General features: G+C 36.2%; 1 protein-coding gene across 9 annotated transcripts in view; it reads left to right on the plus strand.

Moving 5' to 3' along the window:
- Positions 1-25,235, plus strand: part of GAS2 (growth arrest specific 2) — a 154,695-nt gene that overhangs the window by 31,845 nt on the left and 97,615 nt on the right. For 4 of the 9 annotated variants that reach the window (XM_032642118.1, XM_032642125.1, XM_032642124.1 and 1 more), the window contains exons 3-4: positions 2,011-2,086; positions 15,368-15,532. In XM_032642118.1, the coding sequence (XP_032498009.1) occupies positions 15,388-15,532 (145 nt within the window). In that variant the 5' untranslated portion in view covers positions 2,011-2,086; positions 15,368-15,387. The other 5 variants (XM_032642120.1, XM_032642126.1, XM_032642121.1 and 2 more) reach the window with 4 other exon arrangements.

The raw sequence follows: 25,235 nt of genomic DNA on the forward strand, positions 1-25,235 counted from the left end.
GTCAGAATATTTTATTATTACATTTAAACATTTTAGCATACATTTATTTAATGTGTAGACTCTCCCCCCTCCTTAAAAGAAGGAAAAAAGAAAGCAAAGATGGAAGGAAGGAAGGAAAGAAGGAAGAGCGGAAGGAGGGAAATGAACACAGACTTTCAAATCAGTCAAACTCAGACATGAATCTGACTCTTAACGTGTGCAGTTTAATAGTTCATTTTTCCTATTAACCTATGATCTGGTCCTGCAACTTCATCTGTATATAAAAATTACACAGGGCTTCCCTGGTGGTGCAGTGGTTGAGAGTCCACCTGCCGATGCAGGGGACACAGGTTCGTGCCCCGGATCGGGAAGATCCCACATGCCACAGAGCAGCTGGGCCCGTGAGCCATGGCCGCTGAGCCTGTGCGTCCGGAGCCTGTGCTGCGCAACGGGAGAGGCCACAGCAGTGGGAGGCTCGTGTATCGCAAAAAAATAAATAAATAAAAAAAATTACACAGAGGTTCAGAATGACTCTCCATGGAGAGTCAATAATTCCAATTAGACTCCTGATCTCTGGGAGCAGACCATTTATTTGTTTGTAACTTAGTTACAATTCCAAATATTTTTAGGTCTTGATTTAAGCTTCACTAAACTGAAGATTTCATAAACTAGGAAAAACGCCTTGGTATTATGACTTCATTTTATACTTTAATCCACTTGCAACACTGTATTATAACTTGGCATTTTGATATTTTCATGTTTTGATTTTTTTAATCTACATGCAAACAGATTTTATTAACATTTAAATAGGATGACTATTACATAGAAATACATGGTATTTGAAATGCTTTTCATAGGATCAGAATATTTATTTTAAAAAACCAATCTCTATAAAGATAAGGACAAAGTATTATGCAATAACCAAGATGTCTTTGTAAATCATCAGTAGTATTTTGTAATTAATTTCCCATTCATAATTTGAAATTGCCTCTTAAATAAAAGGAGTAACAAATCAAAAAAAAATTACACAGAGGAAGTGGAGAATGAATGATTAAATAACAAATGAAAAAAACATGGATATCTAAAAGGGTATAAAATGGAATGTCATAAAGTGGGGAGGAGAGAAAGATTCAGAGAAAGGACACATAAAATTCGCTGATCTTCTGTATTTTTAATGATGAGAATTTCCTTATCCCGGGGGATTATTATAATGAGTAAATAAGATTATTTAGACCGTCAATTAATAATAAAATACCTAACCTTAATTTCACACTTGTATGTCAGACAGTAGACTAAATATTTTACATGTATTATTTTATATAATGCTCAAGACATGCCTATGAGAGGGGCTATTTGTTAACCCCACTTCACAGTTGTGGAAACTTATAGTTAGAAAGGTTAAGTAATTTGCCTATAATTTTCAGCAAGTAAGTGGAGAAGCTAGAACTTGTCCCTGGTTTTATCTGTCTCCAAATCTGGACTCTTAGTTATTATTTCAACTGCGGTAACTATTATTAGTACAATTTAATATGTCTATTCCTTGGCAGCTTTGGTGGGAATAATGGCTGGTGAAATCTCTTTGCAAATGGCTCTAGAGTCCAAGTGGCTTTGGCGACAGCAGCAGGATGGCAACACTTCCTTCTGCCAAGAGAAGCCCCACCGACCCTGACCCCTTCCTGGTGTCAGAGTATCTCTCCACATCTCTCACTTTGAGTTAGGTGTGCTACCTTTCTTGGCATATTGCCTGATCTACTATTTGGTACTAGAAAAGCCCTTTGATGAGATAAATTTAAGAGCCGTTTCTCTAAACGCTTCATATAAATCAGCAGTGGCAAAGATTCCATGTTTGTGAACTAAGTTATAGTTTCAGTAATGGAAATTTCAGCAAGTTTTCTCATCCTTCAACAAAATACAGATGATCCTCAGCTTACGATGGTTCAAATTATGATTTTTTGACTTTAAGATGGTGCCAAAGTGAAATGCATTCAGTAGAAACCAGACTTCAAATTTTGAACTTTTATCTTTTCCCAGGCTAGTGATATGCAGTACGTTACTCTCTCATGATGCCGGGCAGCCACAGCTCCCAGACAGCCATGTGATCACTACTGTAAGCAACCAATACTTTTACAACCATTCTTTACCCATACAGCCATTCTGTTTTTCACTTTCAGCACAGTATTCAATAAATTTCATGAAATATTAAATACTTTATTATAAAATAGGCTTTGTGTTAGATGATTTTGTCCAACTGTAGGCTAATGTAAGTGTTCTGAGCATGTTTAATGTAGGTTAGGTATATTACATGTATTTTTGACTTATGACATTTTCAACTTACAATGATGTGTTTATCGGGATGTAACCCCACCATAAGCGGAGGAAGATCTGTAATCCTAAATTTATCATTATCAGGATTAAAAATAAATGGATAACGGGACCACGGTCTACCTGCAATAGAGTTCCAAGAAATGTGACAGTAAAATTTCACCTATAATGTAAATTTTTCTATTCACAATGATGCAAAATTAATAGCTGGTGCCATCTTTACAGAGGAATTTCCATTTAGTTCCATTTTGATGGGCATAGTCCTTCCTTCCTGTATCTGTCCCATCACTCAGTGACACCCGATTTTTCCCTTTTAGATATTCAGTGGTTTTATAGTTCATTTATTTACTCATTCAATCATTCAACACTCTTGGGTTTGGTGCTGTGCTGAGCACTTGATAGGTAACTTGTTCCTGCTTTCCAGGGACTCACAGTTTAGTAGAGGAGATATATGCATATGAAAATAATTGTGATACTATGTCCTAAATGAGATATAAAAGAAATGGAAAAATTCCCAGAGCACTGGACCCAGAGGCACAGCAATATTTTGTCAGGGAGATCAAGAGAACCACAAAGAGGATGACGATTAAGCTGGTCCTGGGAGAATGAATCTGATTTCTTCAAAGGGAGAAAGTTAAAGGTGAAGATCATTCAAGTCAGCATGAGCAAAGACATGGAACTATGAGGTGTACAATGTTTGGGATATTGTGACGGACATCACATCATCTACCTCTGAGAATATATATGCACGTCTGTTTTGTTCTTTATAATGAAACCATCTGTTCATTGATGCCCTACCTCAATTTTGATGGATCTTCTCCTTAGCTTAGTTTCTAAGTCAGATTTCTCTTTCAAATTGTGGGCTTTGAAATAAATTTAGCAATTCCCCAACAACATTTCTTTTCAACTGAATGGCATAGAAAAGACTAGAATAAAGCCAAACAGAAAAATAACAGAGTGCCTTAACTGAGGAAGGTAAGTACTGTTTTGTGAAACATGTTTTGGTTGTGTGTCTGAGTGTATTTTTATGTGTCTGTTCCATAATGTATTTCTTATTGTGGGTCACAATAAAAAAAGTTTGAAAGCCACTGAAGTAGTAATATTTTCTATTACTTTTCATTGCACTCATAGTATTGGTTATGATTAAACCTTAAGTCCAAGTCAACCTTGATTTTTAATGAAGTGACAAGTGACACAGACTGACCTCATTTATAGGCCTGGCACACAGGCAAGCATCTGTTTTACTGAACTCTAGTTGCATTTAACCAGATGAAATTATTCTAACTTGGGGATGAAACCATCATTTATAATGTTATTTTAACATTATTTTTCTACTCCAAGTTCCAAACTATTAAAGACAATATATAAAAATCTAACCAATTAGCAGTAAGCTTCCTAAGAGATTGGCTTCTTCTATAATGGTCATTTGTTCATTCAACAATTATTTATTGAGTGCCTACTCTATGCTCAATGGTATTTTAGATACTGGAGATGACAGTCGTGTAAAAGAAAGAGAAGGTTATAAAAGTAAAAATATTTTATCTTAAACATTCATATTAAGTTCGAGCTTCTTGCAATTAGGATGGCATGATATTTTAATAAAAGATTTTGAAACAAGCCACACAAATATTTGGAAAAATAAAAAACACGACTCCAACCTACACAAGAAAAATCACATACCAGGTTATATTTCATAGGATATTTTAAAACTAGACAAGATAGATGGCATATTTCATAAAATGATTTCAATCTATCCCCTGTATAAAAATTAGAAGACATATGCTCATATATAACACACAGTTTGCAAAAATATGCGTCTTCCCAGTAGGGAACAGATACCTGTGCTACTGTTGTGTTGTACTTTTAAAGTTTAAAGTTCTCCATTGAGAGTAAAGCAATAGATTTTTTAAAGTTGCATATCAAACTGAGAGTATATCTTGAACTTTTCCCATGAAATTTCTCCCATTTAATTCATTCTTTGTAGTTTTATACATGAATACTGATAAAAAGTAATAGCATTGACTTTTTATCCCTAACAGTATTTTTAATTTCCATACTAGGACTTATAAAATCCATTTTGTTTGCCTTATGAGATTTAAAAAAATTTATTTCAGTGTAAGTCAACTGAAGGCCTGTATCATGGGCCAAGATGCTAGCTAGGTAGGGAAATATCAACATATTTTACATCACTGATAAACTATTTCAATAAAACATAAATAAATGTTTTCACTTATTACATTGCTTTATGCATTTCTTCAGCACTATTACATGTCTTCATGCTGCTTTCTGTATCATTTTTCTCACTTGCTTCTAAAGCTATCACTTGCCATCTTTAAGTGCCCTTTCAAAGCTATTTAGGGATATAAGAATGTCTTGGTCACCCTTGGAAATTTATTTTACTTTAATCTAGTGTCTCTTCCCACATTATTTATTTCAAAATTCCTGATAATCTCCATCATCTATTGAAGGTTTGTCCCACTTTTCAGAGTAAGTGCGTTTATATTATTTCCATGAGTGGGGGGTGAGGGGTGAGGGGTGAGGAGAGGCTAACCTATAAATGAGGAAAAAAATACTTTTATTGCTCATTTTAAACATATATGTATATATACACACACATATATATATACATTTAGAAAAAGGCACAGTTCATATTGAAGACAACGTTGAAGGTTTAGAACACTGGAAAACGTAGTAACCTAGGAATTCTTAATATGAAGTCTTCAAAACTGTGATAACTTAAAAAGGAAAACAATACTATGTTTTCTTTAAATTTGGCTTGACTTTTCCTTTTTATGCCATTATGTTTCAAGAATGTATTTAGACATTTTTCACCCCGTTAGGTGAGGCATTCGCTTCCTTCACCTCACATCAGGGAGGTTATCATTGAGTCAGTTGCACTATGGTTTCCTAAGACAAATATGTTTAGGTTGAGACCAAGGCAAGAAAATTCTTGGATGAAAAGATTTTCTGACAGATTTTTATAAGTGACTGATTGGAATACATAAGTACAAATTTAATTTTCAAAAACACAAAATAAAGATCAAATGGAAATTGTTACAAATGCTGAAAAAAATTTAAATGAAAACACTACTTTGCTGCCTCTTCAGAAATCTTTTGTATTACTTCTCTTTTGTCACCAAAAGAATACTCAGCACAACTCATAGGTGCTAAGGGAGAAAATACATATTTCTCCTAGTATTATCCTTTTGGCTTTTGCTAAAAAGGAAAGAGGATCTAATATAAGGCAGAATTTAAAATTAAAAATACCTGGAAGAAAGGGGCATGAAAGGGAGTAATTTGAATGATTATGTTCTCCCAAAGCTTCTGGAAGCCTCCTTATTTTCCCAAACTGGGTTTAACATTGTCCCTTAATCAACAAAAATATTGTCTTTACACTTTGCTTTTTATAATGTCAATGTGACAAGAATATTTATTTATACAAAAAGAAGAGGAGACTATGAGCTTTTGAAAATCTAGGTGTTAAACTTTTTGAACTCTTATACCCTGAAGATATTGAAATTAACATTTATTGGCTGGTGATATTTTGATCATGAAGAATTATCAAGGATGTTTGATTTTACTTAAATTTTATAAGTTCAGAAACTAAGAGTTCTTTGTTGGGCCTGTAGTAGCACTCAGATCTATCTGGTTAAATTTTGAAAATTTTTATTATCAGAATGATTGCTCAAATTCACCAGTAGCCTGTTCTGCATGTTTTGTTGTTCTCGTTGATGTATATCTAAGCAGTAAGATAGGCCTTTTTATAATGCTGTTTCTCCTTAAAATGAGGAATGGCTCTTTTCCCTTTCTTCCAGGAAGCCTAAGGAGGAATATGGAGCTAACTGCAGTACCCAACTGAACTAAAATAAAAAGCTTGGAGTTCAGCGCCAGCAAACTTTTCCATCTGTTTTCTTCCCTTCTTCATTATTTGTACGGCTACTACAACCAAAGAACTGATGCAGTTTCTAGCTGTTTTAGAGCAAATAACCATTTCCAGATGAAAGCAATAATAAGTACAAAATGCATTTTTTTCAGTTATATCTAAAATTACCCACATCACTTTGCTATTACCCATCCACAGGTAGTTTCTATTTTTTGGGGGGGTGGGGGGGAGGCTGGGCTGGGTGTGTTGGTACATTGCTCACCATCTTACACATGATATCCAAGAGAGGACTAGAATACCTGTGCCACACAATCATTGGATAGAAATGCTTGTGAAACTGATGAACATGGAAACGACAACAACAAAAAAGTATGATCATTTTCACCTACACTCCACGGAAAGTAGTAACCTGAGGCGATTAGGACACTCAACAAGAGGTCACATGTCTGTTAGAGGTGAAGCAGACACTTGAACATCTGTCTGCTTCATGGGGAGACTTTTCGTCTCAGAATACATACCCTAATAAACAACAGTTGGAGAAAATTGTCTATGACATTCAACATAATACTGAGCTGAGGCTGACAGAAGGAAGGGTGGAACTGTATTTCCTTTTGTAAAGCGAAAACAGCCGTGAAATACAGCCTCTTCTAAAGTCTGATATTTAAAGGGAGTTGTAAGAAATCAAATTGTTCAATTTTAACGAAGAGTGACCAAAGTTACTGGCAAGCTCATGCCTCCGAGTCTGCAAAATCACTGACCAGGAAAGCAAAACTTTCCCAACACCCAATTTTAATATTGTGCTAAAGCCACTGACTTTGTTAAAACCTCCGAGTTAAATATGATCCCCTCCCCACCCCTCTCCCCCCGCCCTTTAGGTTAGTGTTTGGGGGACCGGGAGGAGGCTGGAGCTTGGCCCCAACCTCGGAATTGCTGCCAAGTGCTTGTAATACAATCTCTCCCCGTTTGAAGGTTAAATCAGTGTCAATTGCGTTTGCTGTCCACCAGAAAAAGTAAGCATTTTACTTCCGCTCGGTCTATGTGGACTGATGAAATGTAGGAAATCTGTTTCTGGCAGGGGGAAAAAATCGTTTTCCCAAACAGCACCGAGAGGAGCCATCAGAGAAGTATGAAGAGGGGCAGCGCGGCTGGAGCTGCTGCCGCTGCCGCCGGGCTGGTGGGGTGCGGAGAGCGGCTGCCGCAGGACCCGCGCCGGGAGGGGGCCGGCCCCGAGACGCTGCAGGAGCCGAGCCGGGAGCCCCGGTGCCCCTGAGAGCCGCCAGCAGCCCAGCTCCGGACGCGGGGGTGAGCAGGCGGGCGGGCCCCGCTCTCCGCCGCCGTTGCCGCGGCGTGAGCGCTCTGCAGCCCGGCTTGCGGAGCCCCGGCCTCTGCTGCACGGCTGGCGGCAGGGGAGGGGGGCCGTCGTTGCCAGTAACGTCGGGCACGCGGCTGGGAAGGGTGGAGAGCTTCGGACAGCCGGACGGGCTGTGGCGCTCGGTGTGTGGTCACTGCAGTGGGTGACTCTCTGACTCCCTGGAAGCGACCATGTGTTCCTCATCCCTATTGTGGAACAGTCCAAATGACCGCCGCAACGAAGAAACCCGCTGGGCCGGCTCAGCCAACCGGGGACAGGAGTGAGGATTTCTCATTAGCACAACGATTGTAAAGACACACATATGCATTTCGTGCAGAAGGGTCTCTGTCTGCATGCTCAGCGTTGTCCCTTATTGAGGAGAGGAAAGCGGAGAGGGGATGGTCTTAATGGATTGATCCTTATTGCTTTACTTGAGTCAAGGAGGCCGGGAGGGGGAGAAAGAGCACGACACGCGTGATTTGGGGTGATGCTGTCTTCCCCTGATGAGTTTGACAGAGTCGAGCTTTTGCTACGTGAATAAACAAACGCTAGGCTAGCCTATGAATCAACCCCCTTTGGGGCGATTTTTTTTGCCTGGTATTGTTCTTCTCATCCAAAGAGCAAGGTTTTGGAATCTGAAATTATTTGGGGAGCACAGGAGCCAACTTGGCTTTGGAGGCATTAACGATTCTGGCAAGATTAAATTCTATCAGCCTAATAAATTGCCATTAGCCTAGTCCAGACATCCGAAGTTTCTACTGTCATGAATAGAGGGGAAGCAAAAGCAGGGGTTAACAGATTCTGTTTTCTACCTTTCAGTACAATTGGGGTGTGTGTGGGGGGGTGGGGGGGATTGTCCACTTTCCTCCAGTTAACCTTTTTGGAAATCAAAACCTTTCCTCTCTCCCACCTTCTTCATCTTCATCCTCTTACAGTGAAAAGTTTGCAAAACTTTACTGTCTCTCTTGTAAACTCCTCCCTCTCCCCAAGCACCCTCTCCTACAAAGCTAGATCAACTATGGGAGATCTTATGCCCAGGAAATAAGATCTGCATGTGCACAGGAACACCCATTAGGCCTCCTAGTGTTAAATAAAGGCTCAGACAGGTCGGAGGTGCCAGCCAGGCAGAGGAAATCCACCTTTTCTCCTCAACTATCCCCTGAGATTCATAGAGACAAGGCTGAGGAGGCCTCTGCTCACTGGTTTTCTTCCCCAACATCTTAGCAGTGTGGACGCTGATTAACTCCAGCTGGATCTGGTTTGCCCAGCCTGTCTTTGAAATTGATCAATGAGTTCCTTCTCGAGGAATGCTCCCCCCTAACTGTGGAGGAGGAGGTGGTGACTGTGGCAGTCCTCTCCAGCATGGGCATCTTGGTTCTCAGTGCCTAAGACAAGGTAAGGGACAGATATCTGAGGCGTGGGACAGGCAGCCTTTGCAATGCACCTTGCAGCTTTAGTACACAGCTCCCTGAGTGGGCTCTGAAAGGGAAAGGTAGCTTGTATTTCAGCCTGTGTGCTACTGAACTTGGGGCTTAGTTCTTCATTTTAGTGTTACACACCATACTTTTGTGATGTGGACTGTGCTTTGCTGGGAAATAAACTCACAAGGCAAAATTTATTTCATCTGGTGCAAAAGGTACTGTGATTGCCACTGAGTGTCCTAGTATCTTGGTAAGAAATTTTAGTTAAACTTGCAGGTGTGGAAGAATGTCAGGTCTTATATTAATCCTAAGTATGTTATGCATAATTTTAGAATTTTGCTTCAAGCCTGCAAGCCTGCTTTATATTTATAGCCTTCGGGAGCCTTTGGAAGGCCAAAGTTACCTTGGTTGAAACCAAATAATGAGGCTCTAACAGTTTGTTTGCAGAGGGAGTTGTTAAACCTGGAGCTGATATTAAGGTAATTTTGGTATCTTTGTGGTTTTGATATGGTGGCACAGAGATCCCGCTGTTTCTTTTAATTTCTCCTGGACGACTATCAAGATTTTCCACTCAGTGTTTTCTGACTAGAGAAAAGAATTGGAGTAAAGGTAGAAAATCTCTCTTGGCAAAGAGAGTAAGATGCTTGTGTAATTTTTCTGTCCTAAATGTTTTCAGAGTCAAAGCAACTGAGTTTTTGCTAATGCTCTCCCCTTACATCAGAGTACATATATATTCAACAGAATGTAGAACTCTGCTAGCTCTCAACTACACTATAGTTACGTAGAACAGAAATCTTTTTATTGCAAACAACACACACATGGACACACACACAACAACATCTTCTTATGAATTAAGATTTACTTAATCAACTTAGGTTAAATTTTGATGTAAGTCCTCAAACATCCTAATCGATGAATGACTTTCAGGTGATTTTCTATTCAAATTAAGTTTGAAATTAATCTGGTAGGGGTCCAGAAACCTGAGCTAAATTGTTTGGAAGAATACTTTAGTATAATTAAAAAAAAAAAACTTAAAAATCTCTAATGCCAAGAAAATATAAGAAATTAGTTCCCACTCAGTCTTAATATTTTGGTCATGATTTGAGAAGGAATTATTATTGTAGGTATACCATCATTTGGTTCAAGACAAATCATCATGGGGCTGCAAGATAAGAAAAAGATTCCTGGAAGAGAGTTAGCATTCCTTGAGTTTGGGCACCAAAAGGGCTGAGTAGGGTACTTTTAATGACTAACTAGACTTGTTACTTTGGCCAAAATGCCTTAGGCTTCCAGTCCCTTATTAATAACCAGAAATTTGGCTGGTAAATCTTCTAAGGTCCATTTGAGTTTAAAGATTTTATTATATAATTAGAAAAACTAGTAACGAGTGTCATTTTGCCTTTACATTTGGCGCTTTTTAATTTCAGACAAGCTGCTCCCCTTAGCCAGAAGCGGAGGTCCATTTACAAGATCTAGAATTACCTTTCTGATTACATTTTGGACTTTTATTTTCTGTTCAGATTCTTAGGTTAAGATTTTACATTCATGACATTGGTTGAGAATATATAGCTTTGTAGATATATTATTGGCCAGCCAAAGTGAATCACATAGGCGTAAAGGACTCAGAATGGTGAAAGAGCCACCTAGAGCTATCCTTGGTTGTTAATTCTTTGAGTCTAGTTTGAAAGATAGCATTTTCTCCTTCCAGATTATGGAAGGGTGTTTGGCTTAAGGTGTTTTTATTTTTTTTTAATTGTAAAAGACAGTGTTCTTGGCCTATAAACTTTGTTTTCTTAGTTTCACACCCATAGCACACAAAACTGACTAGACAGAGGGGAGGTCGATGCTCTAAATCAGAACAAAGGTGGCCTTTAGTGAAGGGACCCTTGACTGTGGGTTCATTAGCACATTTAAATGGCCACTGTTTAGGTGACTTTGTGGGGGGGAAGGGTGTGGTGACATCCTTTCACATTTATTTTGAGAGGCATGGCATTCCCCTTTCTTAATAGCTTATGAGTCTTTGATGCCAAAATGAAGTATAGTATGTTACCAAAATTTGTTTTTAAAAACATGTAAACTACCCATCTTGGAGTTCAGCATTTCACTCATCATCCTGGGAGTTTCATCCCTCTCAATATGAAGAAAACTTGGGATTTTCCATTATTTATGGTTTTATTTCATCAATTCTTTATCTGTTTTCATTTCTCCCCCTGGCCTTTGCCATTTCTTAGTTATCTAGAGTTCTACAAAATATTCCTATTTTTGTTACAGAATTTCTTTTCTTTTTAAAATAAGTCAGTGGAAGCTTTATTTTTGCATATTTCCTATGGTGATGATTTCAATTTAGCTAGTGTTTGTTGAATATAAAATATATGCCAAATACTGACACAAATATTTCATCTTCACACGTATATGTGAGGTGTTAACCTCCATTATACATACTGGAGAACTCAAGTACAAAGAGAAAAAGTCATATAAGTAGGATAGAACAGCTACTAAATGGCCAGGTAGTAGAGCCAGTATTTGACCCCAGGACTCCTGATTCCAGCTCTAATATTCTATTAATCACACTTCTTAGCAGAATTTCATATCAGACAGTAGTGATATAATGTTTATCATTTTATTCTTATTTTTCTGTCTTTCCAATTTATTTTCCATGCAATATTGCGATACTTTTTTTATAATATGGCAACAAAGACTAGAGATAAACCAGAAACCATCTTGGTCATAATCGAAGCACACCTCTAGGTGGTGAAAAAGAATACTTTTTCCTCAGAGTCGAAACTATGTCTTCAACTGGGATTCTGGAACAACAGACTAAACAGAATCTTTAAAACATGTGATATTGTACTTATGGAGTCATTAATTTTTTCTTCTTCCCCTGGGCTGGTTCAAGTCTCATCATATTCATAATGGTTATTCCAGAATCACTTCTATGGAAAGAAAGAAAAAAATACACGCACACACATTCTTTGAAGAATTCTGTATTAAGTTTCTGCATGTTTTTCCCTTTAAGTTTTATTTTTCTGAATTCCAAATCCTGAGGGTTGAGTTATCCATTTTTAGATAGACCCATAAAGCTTGGAGAAGCCATAGTCTGAAGAAGGCATATAAGCATTTGAATCCTTACTCCTTTTTTTCAAAGCGATTGGCTTTGCTTAGTAATTACTGAAGTTACTTATCAAGCTTTTTAAATATTTAGGTTGTATGAATTTTAATAGTAACAGCTTTCAGTATTTAGATATGTTATACAAAAAAGAAGTTTCTCTTTCTCCAAAACCTATTTTTTTTCTTCAAGTCAGTGTATCATTTCATTTCCTGTCTTAAAAGCTACCCCTTGGTATCTCTGGTGGTTTTCGAAAATGTTTGAATGAATTCAAAAGATCAAAAATGACCTTTGTCTTGTAATTTGTTCTTTGTGATCTAATTCAACTCATTCAGATGGATTAAACATTTGTTGAAAATTATAAAAGGTTTATAATCCTGTAGTGATCTTTTTATCTGGGTAATATAAATTTATTTGACCTTTGTTCACTGCAATTTAATCATTTCATTTGGAAACTGCTTCAACATGGGGTAATTCACACTCCAAATTTTGATCCGGCTAGCTGGGTCCATTTTCATCTTTTCTATTCATATCTCAGCTATATTTAAATCCAAGACCACCATGTAATGACTTTCAGCTAAACCATAGAGTCAGGCCAAGTTTGATGGTGATTTAAAATGTGAAAAAAGGATCAGAAGAATTTGGATCAAAATCCTAATTTTTTTCAAAAGGGACTTAAACAGAAGAGTCCCTATCTATGACAGTGACTTAGGTGTCTACATATTTGGCATGTGTTTCATTGTTTAACTTCTATCAGATGCTAATTACCCACTAAGCCTTCTTTCTCCTTCCTTTGCCTCCTGGGAAAACATAACTCTGTTCTTTCTTTTTTTTCACTTTACATATAATTTTGATTATATACAAAGCAGAGTAACAAACATTGCTTAGTTATTCTTATTGTTTTAACTTAATGATCATCTGTAAATATTAGAAGATAGTTTAAATTACATTTCTGGCAAAATACAGGACAGACTACATGAGAAATAAATGTGCCACTGTCAAGGAAAATAAAAACTTCACTGTTTAGAAGCATTGAGGGGACAGATTGTGTCCCTCTGGCTCACTGAAACTGTTACATGCCATTAGGCTTACTGTAAACTATCCCTTGATGAATTCTTTGCTGGACAATGAGCTTACGAATCTGAGGTGTCTTCTTGCTTTTACAAAGCAAAATAGGACTCTGATGCTTAAATGGAAGTTGCAGAGAACATAATAGGATGTAGGTAAAGTTACTGAACTACCACATCTCACTTTCAGGAAAGTAGCGGGAGATATTGTGTCTTGAGAAGAAAGGCATTTTAGAGGTAACCCTTTTAAGATTTCAATTAGTTATTTAAATGTATGAATCATGTGCTTAAATGTATTATTACTTAAATGTTTGTTTCTGAGGCTAGCTAGCCTGTAGGAATCCTAACCAACTACTGGGAAATGTTTTGTTTTCCTGGGGTTAGACCTATTTTTTAAAGAACTGGGGCAAAAAATGTTTTAGCCTTCTGGTTTAGTCACAGGGTTTGGAGAATCTTTAGGACTTTATATGAATAATGTCATGATTAACTGCAAAAGAAAATAGACAGTTGTGATCTTCTGGTCCCTGTAATGACAATTTAGTAGCATATGACAAGGTATATTAAAATGTTTCACATTTTCACTAGTTATTACTTTAGATGACTAGATATACAGAGATTTATGGAAGGTGTTTTCAAAGAAAACTTACAGTAATTTTTTTCTGCAAAAATTACTTCAAAGCATAATTTCTCTGGAAATTAAATTGTCTGTGCTTTTAAATTATATATTTATGACACTTTTTAGGTGTTTAACCATGCTCCCAGCAGTCTTTTCTAATGCTACAGCAAAATGTTTGTGAGACTGTCGCATTTTACAGTTTTCTGAACACCAATGTCTTATTTTGTTTAAAAGGTGTCTTTAAAAGACAAAAATTAACCTAGGCTAAGAGAATTAGAGTTTGAGATTAATTGGAAAAGAATGCTATGTAACATTTCAAATGATAAAACTGACAAGGGTATATACAACTTACACAGGTGAACTTAAAATACCATTAGTAATAAATATAGCTGAAAACCCCATTATATCATATAAATCTTACTTTTTGTCATTTGTAAACATTTTCATTTTCATTTCATTCAGTCATAATGCATTTGGTTATTTTATAGTCACTATTTGCATACAGAATGGAGTTCTACACATAAACTTATGAGTTTATTACCTTCCTGCTCCAATATTACATCTGTAGTCTCAGGTCCTATAAATAATGCATACAATAGTACTACATTTAAGGCCAAGTATATATTCATACATCTTTTCTGCAACCCACATAGAAGACTGTGTTACTCATAGGTTAGTGAAATCATCCCTTACTGTGTAGATATAAGATATGTAATGTAATTACTTCTTTGCTAAACATGAATACAAACAAACCCTAGTATGCAAAACATACGAAGTGAGAAGGTACAAAGTATGACAAAAGAAAACCTGTGACAATATTTATTAGAATTACGGTGTAATTCCTGGGTTATAACGTGGGTTCCTGATGACACTATTTTGTAAAATGTGTCATTCTGAAAGCAGTAATGGTCTTAGAATAAAGACCCAAGTTCAAGCCTGACTCTGCCGTGATCTAGCTATATGATCTTGGTTGAGTCACCCTTCCTCTTTGGTTTTGTTTTCATTAATTGTAAAATAAGAGAAGTGTAGTAGGGACTCTAAAAGGATGCACTCCCCCATGTCCCACCCAATTCTCTAAAGTATAAGTGCATGATTACTTGGCCATCTGCAAAGAACCAAGGGCTGTGCTTAATCTCATAGGTAATAGTTTTAAGAGTAGTGGTCATATGTTTATAAGAAATTTTGCAAATACTGTCATTGCTAGTATTCAGTCCTAAAATTCTGTGGAAATCGATGGCTTCAAAAATTAACCCAAACAATGGGAGTTTACAATTTGGATACCAAAATTTTAATCAACCACTTTTTATTGTTTTTGAATAAGTAGAATTTCTTTCCTTAGAAACTGTCGTTTTTCCAAATATGATGTTTTACACAAGCAGAGAGCTTACTGTTTGATTTTTCTGTTTGACCTTTGACACCTGCTGCTTCCTACCAAGTAGTTGGTCAAAAGTGACAGGGCCAGTACAAGTAAAGCAAACAGTGTTTCATGGGGGTTTAATAATTAATAACCTGACTTGTCATCCAAACTTCCACAGATCCTGTTCCTTACTGTGTCATTGGCGGTGAGATTTTAACAAGAGAAGTCTGTATAAAAAGCAATTGCTCTTTTGTTTCCAAAACAGGTATTACAAGTGGATAAATAATGTGCACTGCTCTGAGCCCAAAGGTACGCAGTGGACCTGGCCTCTCTGATATGCATCAGTATAGCCAGTGGCTGGCCAGCAGACATGAAGCTAATTTGCTACCGATGAAAGAAGATCTGGCCTTGTGGTTAACCAATCTGTTAGGTAAGGTTATAAGATCTCATTTTGTCATCAAAGATAACAGGTTTATTCTCCCTGCTCATGTAGTGTCCTTCTCCTAAGCATATGACACCACTTTAGAGAGAAAGACTTTCATTATTTGCATTTTGCATCTGGGAGACCTGAAGCGTATAGAGAATTTAAATGAATTTCCCAGTGTCTCTCACATTAACTGTGCTTCGTAATTCCAATATCATGCATTGTAACTGTGTGGTCAAATTGCTTATTTCATCTACACCCTTGCTGATCTGATTTATTTTTACTTTTCTTTCATGCCACTGACCAGTTTGGCCTATTCTTTTGACACTGTACACGGGCCACAGTCTGTGAGATCTGGCTTCTAAAGCTAGATTTCGTTGCCCTACTTTTATAGCACACCTTCTAAAACTGCTGAATACCCGGACTCTGGAACAATAACATCTCTCCTTTGTCCAAATGAGCTGACTGGAGTCATCCAACCTTGAACTCAAATTTTTCTTTTCATTACACTTTTGTGTTTAAGTATTCTTCCAAAAGGACGATCTTAGAGAAAAATGCTACCTCATGCTAAGGCTGCCTCTTTTTTTGTTTCTGTTGTGCTGGCATATTCAGTGTATACAATTTCAGCCATATGCAAAGTGGAATCATACGTTCAAAGGATCATCATATAAAGCAATGCTTTTTCACTAGTAATTTTTCACAGAGAACAAAATTGTTTTAAGACCTGAAAAAAGGATCCTTATAGAGTCTATAAGATTTGAATATTTAGTAAACATAGAATTTGCATGGTGCTTTATCATTTACAGAAAGGATTTCACCAATATTATTTTATTATTGAAAGGATTCCTTCAAGGTAAGTGTTGTTATCATCACTTTCTAGCTGCTGAAACTGAAGAGTTTAGTGAAGAGCATAGTGCATCTGTAATTTTAGCAAGGTTTGACAAGGTTTTAGCACATTTGAGCAAGATTTTTCTTTTTGCTCACCATGGCTCTGGATTTTTACATTGCTTTTGCATTTTTTAAGCCTTTATCCTAGAGTTAGATCTTTCCTTTTTCCTTACTGTGTGCACATGCTTTTGACAATTCTATGTAGTCTAACCAGGGCTACCGCATATGGAAATGCAGGTGGTGCCCTTTGCAAGGGAGCCCAGTTAAAGGGTAAGAGAAGAAATGCAGAAGGCATCCTTCACATCCATCACTCCCCAGAAAGACCCTTCACTGTGCTATGGAGTGATATCCACCAGAAGGAAGGGCTACCTTTCATTTATACAAGGGAAGAGCATTTTTATTTATCTCCATTATATAGAGGATGTCAATTTAGCCTAAACAGATGGGTTTCCTCCCTCTTTTGTGTGTTTACTAATTATTGTTATATTAGTATTTTATTAACTTTGAGCTGTTTTCAGATATGGGCTGTCACAGCATGGCAGTATAGAAGTTAAGGCACAGACTTGGAATGAACTGCCTGTGTTTGAACACCAGATGTGCCGCTTAACTGGCAATATGATCTTGGGCAAGTTATTTAATCTCTCTGTTCTTTAGTTTCCTCATCTATGAAGTGGTAATGACAGTAGGGTTGCTGTGAGATTAAATAATTAAAATATGTATACTACTTAGTGCCTGAAATATCATAACTCTATATGTGGTGGTGTTATTCCATTCATATAGTTCAGTGATGTGATTAATTTGATTTGGTGGGTAAGTTCATTCATTTATTCAACAAATATTTGAGTGTACATCAGCATAATAATTATTTGAATAAAATGGACTCTGGAATCAGAATGCTTGAATTCAAATCTCAGTTCCATCACTTACTAGCTCTGTGATACCGGGCAATTTTCTGAATGCACTGTGCCTGGGTTTCGTCATCTGTGAAATACATATAATACTAGTACCAACCTCATGGGATGTTGGAGCATCAAGTAAGATCATCAGCTTTAGAACAAGGTCTGGCACATAGTAATCAACTAGCTATAGTAAATATACTAGCTATTGTGTTTACTGTGTCTCAGCACAGTCTGCTAAGTGCTAGAGGGTAGAGTGGTGACTAAGAATAGACAGAGTGCCTGTTCTTATAGAGCTTGGAGTAGATTGAACAAGAAATTAGTATAAATAAGTGACTGAATAAATAATTCATTAATTGGACTTGGTATAAACACTAAAAGATATAGGTTGCAATAAAAATGTAAAAACAAGGAGGTGGGAATGGGGCAAATGATCAGAGGGCTTGGGGAAATCATTTTTAAGGAGTCTTATATTTAAAACTGAGATCTGAAGAATAATTAATAGCTAGCCAGACAAAGTGTGGGGAAAAAAGCCTGTGTGGAAAGAATGGCATGTGCGGGATAGGAAGGAGTTTGGCGCCTTAGAAGAACTGAACAAAGGCTAGTGTCAACAGTGTGGATCAAGAGGGGGAGACTTTCATGAGATTTGTTGGGGCTAGAGCGTGTACTGCTTTGAATACCGTGTTGAGGAGCTTATAATTTATTGCATGCTCAACGAGGAGTCCCTGAGATGTTCCAGGCAGGGGGAAATCATGATTATGAGTATAGCCTGATTACACAGGTGTGTTCCAAGGTCCCATGACTTGTCATCAAAAGCATTTTATTTGGTGAATGTGATCATTTACAAAGTAGCTTGAGCAGTGTGAGAAGCCCCAAGACAGCCTCAAAGAATAGAGAGTCAGTGTATGTGTAATGGAAATATCCTTGGACTAAAAGTCAGGAGACCTGGCTCCTAACTGGTGTCAGGAGACCTGGCTTCTGATTCTGGCTCTCTCACTTGGTAAACTTGCCCAAAGTCACTCAGCTATCTTTTCTGGGCTCAGTGTCCTCAACCATAAAATGAAGGGGTTGGAGTAGATGATCTCTAATGTCCATTCCAGTTCCAAAAGTCTAAGTTTCCAAGAAATCCATCTCTTGAGACCCAGTTTGAAATCATCAATATGTATAAACAAGGAGAAAACAGTTTACGTAAATGAATAATCTTTCTTTTAAAGAATAAAAAGGCTAATGTTCTTAATGCCAGTTATTGGTAACACAGAAGCAACTGATGGCTTGTGAAATTTTCTCAGAAAAGAAATCTTAAAAGAACCTTAAAATATAGTAAAGTGCCACTTTCTGTTAACTTGAATTCATAAAAGTAGGTAGATGATAGATTTCAAGTAAATATCCTCATGGTAACTTGGAAAGTAGACCAATAGCTTGAGGTTATTTAAAGTGGTAAAACATTCAGAGGTAAGAAAATATGTTATTTACTAGAATGGTGATAATAAGGAAGAGAGAAAAAATGTATGGCTATGTGACAAGATATTTTTACTACACATAATAGATACATTTAGTATTCACGTATTTTAGAAACGGAGTCATTAAAGTAAATTTTAAAATTCTTACTGGTCATTTTGTTGCCTCAGAAATATTTGCAAATTTATATTATACAGCTCTAATTCAATTCTCCATTTTTATCTACTTGAAGGTTAGAGATATCTTGAAGGTAGTTTCAAAGTTGATCTGGTCTCTAGATAAAGTATCTGAATTTTTTGGTGAGGTGGAAATTCACATACTAAATTAAAGCTTCTAACTAGACTTTGCCATTGTAGTGTGGACCTTACTTGTGGAAAGATTTCCTATTTCCTTCTAGCAATACTTGACTAAAATGTAACTTTTTTTCCTTTCAAAAAAAGTAGTAATGATATTCTAAATTCAGATATTTCTGATCCTACATATAAAATGTCAATTGAAAGGTGGAATTTTTTTAAAGAACGCTCACTTTGCATTCAGGTTTTTTGGTGGATAAAAATTATTTGATAGAGAAGAAAATTATTTCATTGGTTCATAGACCAATATTCACATTCTTGCCAAATATGAAGGCATAATACTGTAATTTTCAAGTACTACATACTTACTTAATCGGTAACAATAATAGCGCTTTAGATTCCTCAGCATAAAATTAAAGCAGCAATAGCAAATTTGCAATAGCAAATTTTTAGACTAACTAAAATTTATATATTAGAATATAAAAAACTATTTTATAAGTTAACCAGTTGAGTTAAATAAATTGTCATGATGGTTGGGATTTGTTTATGTGGTAGCATACCAGTCTGATTCATGAGAAAATCATCCTGTGATATTTACTGACTACTTACATATCTTTGTAGTCCAAGTATGTTTTCTATTGATAATACTTGACACTATGGAGTTTTATGACCAACACTCAGAAAAGACAGCAAAAGAAACCTGAATCAAGAGAATCTTGCCTCTAAAACATTTCTCTGGCCATTGTCCCCTGCTATACATTAAATATACACATTTAATTTTTATTTTAGGCTTTCTGTTTTGTTATTTTTGTTCATGAACTAGCTATTGCTCATTTGTTAATTAACTATGTCCTTAGGGCATATTTGAACATCAAATGATTATACAAATAAGTCTTGGAGAAAAACTTGTTACTTTGAATAAACAGCATGTAATTAAACTAACAGTCCCAGATTATAGCAACTACCCATCATTCAGATAGATGAGGTGCATTCTACAGATTTCATGATTGTTGAAAGACTACTGAAGACTGTTGTTGGTTTAATTTTGAAATGAATACACTAACATAGATGTTCTGAGATTGTTTATTTATTTTGTTTCTTTAATCATTTGAAAATGACCTTTATCTTCAATTAGTATTTGTTTAGTAACACTACATGAATCACATGGGAGTATAATTTTGAGAAAAGATTGTAGTTGTTAAGCATCACAGAAATTGATATTGCTCTTAAGGATTTTAGATCGTTAAGATGTAGGCATATGTGTTTGGATTATGCAGGGAATTTGAATAAATCAAAAAATGTATTACAAATCAAGTTAAGCTAAATTGATTTTACTAATATTTAGAAATGCATTATGACAGTTGATGTTATGATGATTGTCCCTTTCTCTGACTTTCCTACATAAAGGAAAATTCAGTTGTTATATGTGTAGTATGATCAATAGGTAATGTTTTCCTTATTTCAGTTATTTCTGAAAAAACCTATTTTTAGCATTAGAAAGTTAAGCACCTATTTACTGGAGTTGCTGCTGTCTAATGAGTTTGGCACAGCTCTCTTTTCTTTTTTCTTAAAGTCCTTTTACTGGATACTTGTCCTGCAGACTTCTCATATTCTTGATGTAGTCAATAAAAATTTCTTAGGAAAGGTGGTGTCTTCTGCTAGTTCAAAAGTTTAAAGAATCAAGTCTATGTTCACAAATTGACACCTTTCAGAGCAGTTACACCCTAATGTTTTTTACCCAACTTTTCCAACAGAACCGACTTTGTCTTTTGTTGATACAAATACAGGGTAGACTCTGAATCAGTGTGGAGCAGGTGCTGATCTAGGGTTTCTGGATATAATCAATCATTTCCTATCTCACAACATTTATATTTCAGTCTTAAAACACTGACTAATTTGAGTTAAGATAGCAGATGAGTTGCTTCGAGTTCTCTAATTGGAGAAATAGACTGTGATTGAGAGGTACAGTGGAGATTGGAGTAGAGTTTGATCATATCTAGATCACCCTTATAGATAAAATATACTAGTTTTCTTATGCAGTGAATCAGGCTACATAACAGAGCATGCCTGAATGCTATTCTCGGTCATTCTCCAATCATCAGCAAGGTGGCTTGCTCTTCATTTCTCAGCACCACTGTCTTCAGCCCTACACTGTTTTGTTTTTTTCTGAAGGAGTTTCTAGAGAGAAAAAATCTGTAGATTTTCTAAAAAGAAAAAGACAACTGCATTCGAGAGAATGCACTGTTATGGAAAATAGTCATTTGTGTATCCAGCAAATATTGATTTAACTAACTAAGAGTGGTGGCTAAAAACATAGACTCTAAACCTAGACTTCTTGGGTTAAAGAGTCAGATTCACTGTGTGAGCTTAAGCAAGTTATTTAACCTAAATACATCAATTTCATCATCTGTAAAATGGATATAATAGAAGCACTCACTTCGCAGTTTTGTAAAAATATTAAAAACATGAATACATGTAAAGTGCTTGGCATATAGTAAGAACTCAAATGTTAAATATCATTATTAGATATTATATATTATTAGGAAACTGAGTGTAGTACTGCTAACTTACTAGGAGGAAAACATTCTTTCCTAGCAAAATAGAAGATAAAAGGGATAATCTTTATGGAAATTATGGCAAGCCTACATTTCTGGGAGGAATACACTTGTATGTACAAGTATGTGTGTTGATTTTAGTTACCTGACAAAATATTTCAGGTACACGATTATTTCATATCATTGTGTCCTCATATTTTAAGAGGAAATGACTAACCACAATATTTAACCAAACCACCTGATCTCTGTCTACTGGCAAATCATGACTGAATTGATGATGTGAAGATCTAAGTTCACAATTATGAACCCAGTAAGTAAAGATATTCTTTCTAGACTTGGCTATTTTGGGTTGACCTTCAAGTCAATAATAAAGACAACCCAGTATGTGTCGGCATTCCAAGGTGATTTAATTGTGTCTGTTCATTGCCCCTTCTTTCACTAAATATACCAAAAACGTGGAAAGATGGGATTGGGGAAGAAATGATTCTATGCTACTAGAATCCTACTGTTTCTAGCATTTATAGTCTAATGTCTCAAACCAGCTACACAATTTATATTAAAGAAGATCTGGTTCTGTCTGACAGAGATTGAACTGTGTATAGCTTTTCCTTGAGAAACTGTAATTAGTAATTCATAGCCTATTCTGATGGATTCGTCATGATTAAATTCAGCCAACTTTATATTCAGTTTTTTATATACTTTTGGTAATATTAATAGAATAAAGAGTATGATAATATATCACCCCATATAAGGATTATAACTGAGTTCTTAAAATTATACAGTACATTTAAAATGTATATTTTATGATTCTTAATCATTGGATGGAAAATGTTACATATGAAGGTTTAAAAAAAATTCTCTGTCTTGCATTTTTCCTTCATTTGAGTCAGTACATTTCAACCATAAAGTATGTAATAGTGTCTGCTTTAGCCAAAAAAAAAAAAAAAAAAATCCTACCTTTTGGAGCTATAAAATATACAGAATTGAAAGCTGAGACCTAATATATTTTTCATTAGGTACAGATGTTCAATGTTAAATTCCTCAAGTATTCATGAAAAGGAGGATAACAAAAAATTGTTCAGGTATAATGCAGAAAAAGTAAAAATCATTCCTTTTGGTAAATTGCTAATGACTTTTTAATGAAAGCCATTTTTCTTTTTATAATTTACAAGTTCTTGTAAATTTATTGTAATCATCTCATCACTTGACATTATGAAGAGAATCTTTAAATTTTCAAGTAGCTTAATGAAATAATACCTAAAGACCTCTTCCAAATGTAGAAAATCTTATAAGTAATTTATAAAGGAATCATTCAACAGTTTAGGTAAAGTTTACCTTCCTTACCTTGAAATGTAATTGATAATTTAAAAAATATTTCTAATATTTATTTTTATGCTTGTTTGTAAATAACTTTCTTATTATCATTAGAAAATGCAAGCCAATATGGTGAATGCATAATACAAATTCTGTTGTGCTGGCTTTTTTGTATCTTGAGACTATTACTTTCATTCCTTAATTGAGTTGAGCTGCATACAATTTTGAAACACTAATAGCTCTGTATAGGCTACCTCTGTGGTGAGTACTTAGAGCTACTGATGTTTTGCCACCTGCAGAAGTCATTATCCTAACTGAGGGCTAAAATGTGAACTATCCAGTAGGGAAAAAAAGAACATAAAAAAAGTAATTCTTTTTCCTCCTTCACCTGCCCTTCCCCCCAAACTGTAAAAAAATCATTTCAAACAGATGTTTCTTAAAAACCAAATATATTAGAGTTTAACTTTAAGCCAGTAGTATATCTGTTGTTCCAGTTGGTTTACATTTATCTTAAGTGTTCATGGAATTGAGCTGCATGCATTTTTCTTAAGATAAAAGGTAATCCTATGACTCTCAGTATAAAACTTTAAAATACCTCCTTTTTTTCTTTTTGCTTTAACAACTACTTTTCACGGAAATAATACCCAACATTTTCTCAAAGTTTTCCAAGAGTTTGTTTCTTCATTTGTCAATTCACGTACTCACTGAACATGTTTTACTAGGTACCTTCTATGTAAGTAACATTATGCTTACCTCTGTAGTAACACACACACAAAACAATATACCTCAAGAGGTTTCTAATGTACTGGTGATGACAGGAACTTTGTACAAAGCATGTTATTAGCCACAGAAGAAGTTTGATGAGTGCCAGAGTGAGTGATACTCCTGAGTATGACCATATAAGAAGGAGATTGATGTACACTGGGAGAATCTCTTTCTGGTTTTCTGATTAAAGGGAAAGTAGAATGTGGCCAGGCAGATAGAAGATAGGGGGCTGTTATAGGAAGGGGCCATGCCTGGACCAAGGCATGGGAGTGGAAACGGGAAGATCTGCCCATGGAACTAGGAAGGCAGGGTGCAGACCAAGGAGCAGGGTGTAAGCAAGGTAGAATAGAAAGGTGGATTAGTGGCATATGAGAGGACTTTGGATATTGGATTAAAGCGGGTTTGTTTCATCTTTTACGTAGAGGAGAAGATTAGGGACTATGCAGTAAAGATGAAGATTGGCTCAGTGAGGGTGGTGTTTAGCAATATTAATTTTAGCAGTGCTTATGGTATGTTCTGGAGGCAGACGTTGAGGATACGAGGACTAACCATTGTTCTTACTGCTAGAGTTTAGGTATCAGACCATGAATTTTTTTTTTTTTTTTTTTTTTTTTTTTTTTTTTTGCGGTACGCGGGCCTCTCACTGTTGTGGCCTCTCCCGTTGCGGAGCACAGGCTCCGGACGTGCAGGCTCAGCGGCCATGGCTCATGGGCCCAGCCGCTCCGCGGCATGTGGGATCTTCCCGGACCAGGGCACGAACCCGTGTCCCCTGCATCGGCAGGCAGACTCTCAACCACTGCGCCACCAGGGAAGCCCCCATGAATTTTTTAAATTAAGATTATGGTTCTAGAAACAGAAGGAAGCATGAATCTACAGGACTTGTGACTAATAAGTTATAGGAAATTAAGACAGGGAAATAAAATATTCTGAAACAGAGAATTACAACACCAGGAAAAGGAGAGAGCTTAGGGAAAGGAGTTTTGAGGGACATACAAAAAAGAAATTAATGATTTTATAGAGCCTAGTGGGGTGGGGAATGGAGCCATAGGGAGTGATAGTTAAAGGGTACAGTTTCTTTGGGGAGTGATAAAAATGTACTAACATTGACTGTGGTGGTAATTGCACAACTCTGTGAATATACTAAAAGTCATTGAATTATGCACTTGAAAGAGGTGAATTGTAAGGGGTGTGAATTATATCCCAATAAAGCTGTTACAAAGTAAAAGAAAAAAAAGAAGAAAGAAAATATACTTTGGGAGCATATAAGAAAGAAGAAAAATAACTTTTAACCAATAAAATGGCAGGGATGGACAACTGTGAATCATGTTCATAAGAGCAGTAATTGAAGCTGTGAGTGGTTGTGAGGAGACAAAAAAAAAAAGGAGAGAGATCTGAACCTAATAATTCCACAGTTCAAGCACTGCATCAGGAAGGGGAGGAGTGGTTAGAGGGGCAGCGTTTTCTTATAGAGAGTTTCTTACTTGCATTAATTTTACCTGTATTATCTTCATCAGGAAAACAAACTCAATGGAATTTAGAG

This window comes from Phocoena sinus, chromosome 8 (assembly GCF_008692025.1).
Source record: "Phocoena sinus isolate mPhoSin1 chromosome 8, mPhoSin1.pri, whole genome shotgun sequence".
NCBI lineage: Eukaryota > Metazoa > Chordata > Mammalia > Artiodactyla > Phocoenidae > Phocoena > Phocoena sinus.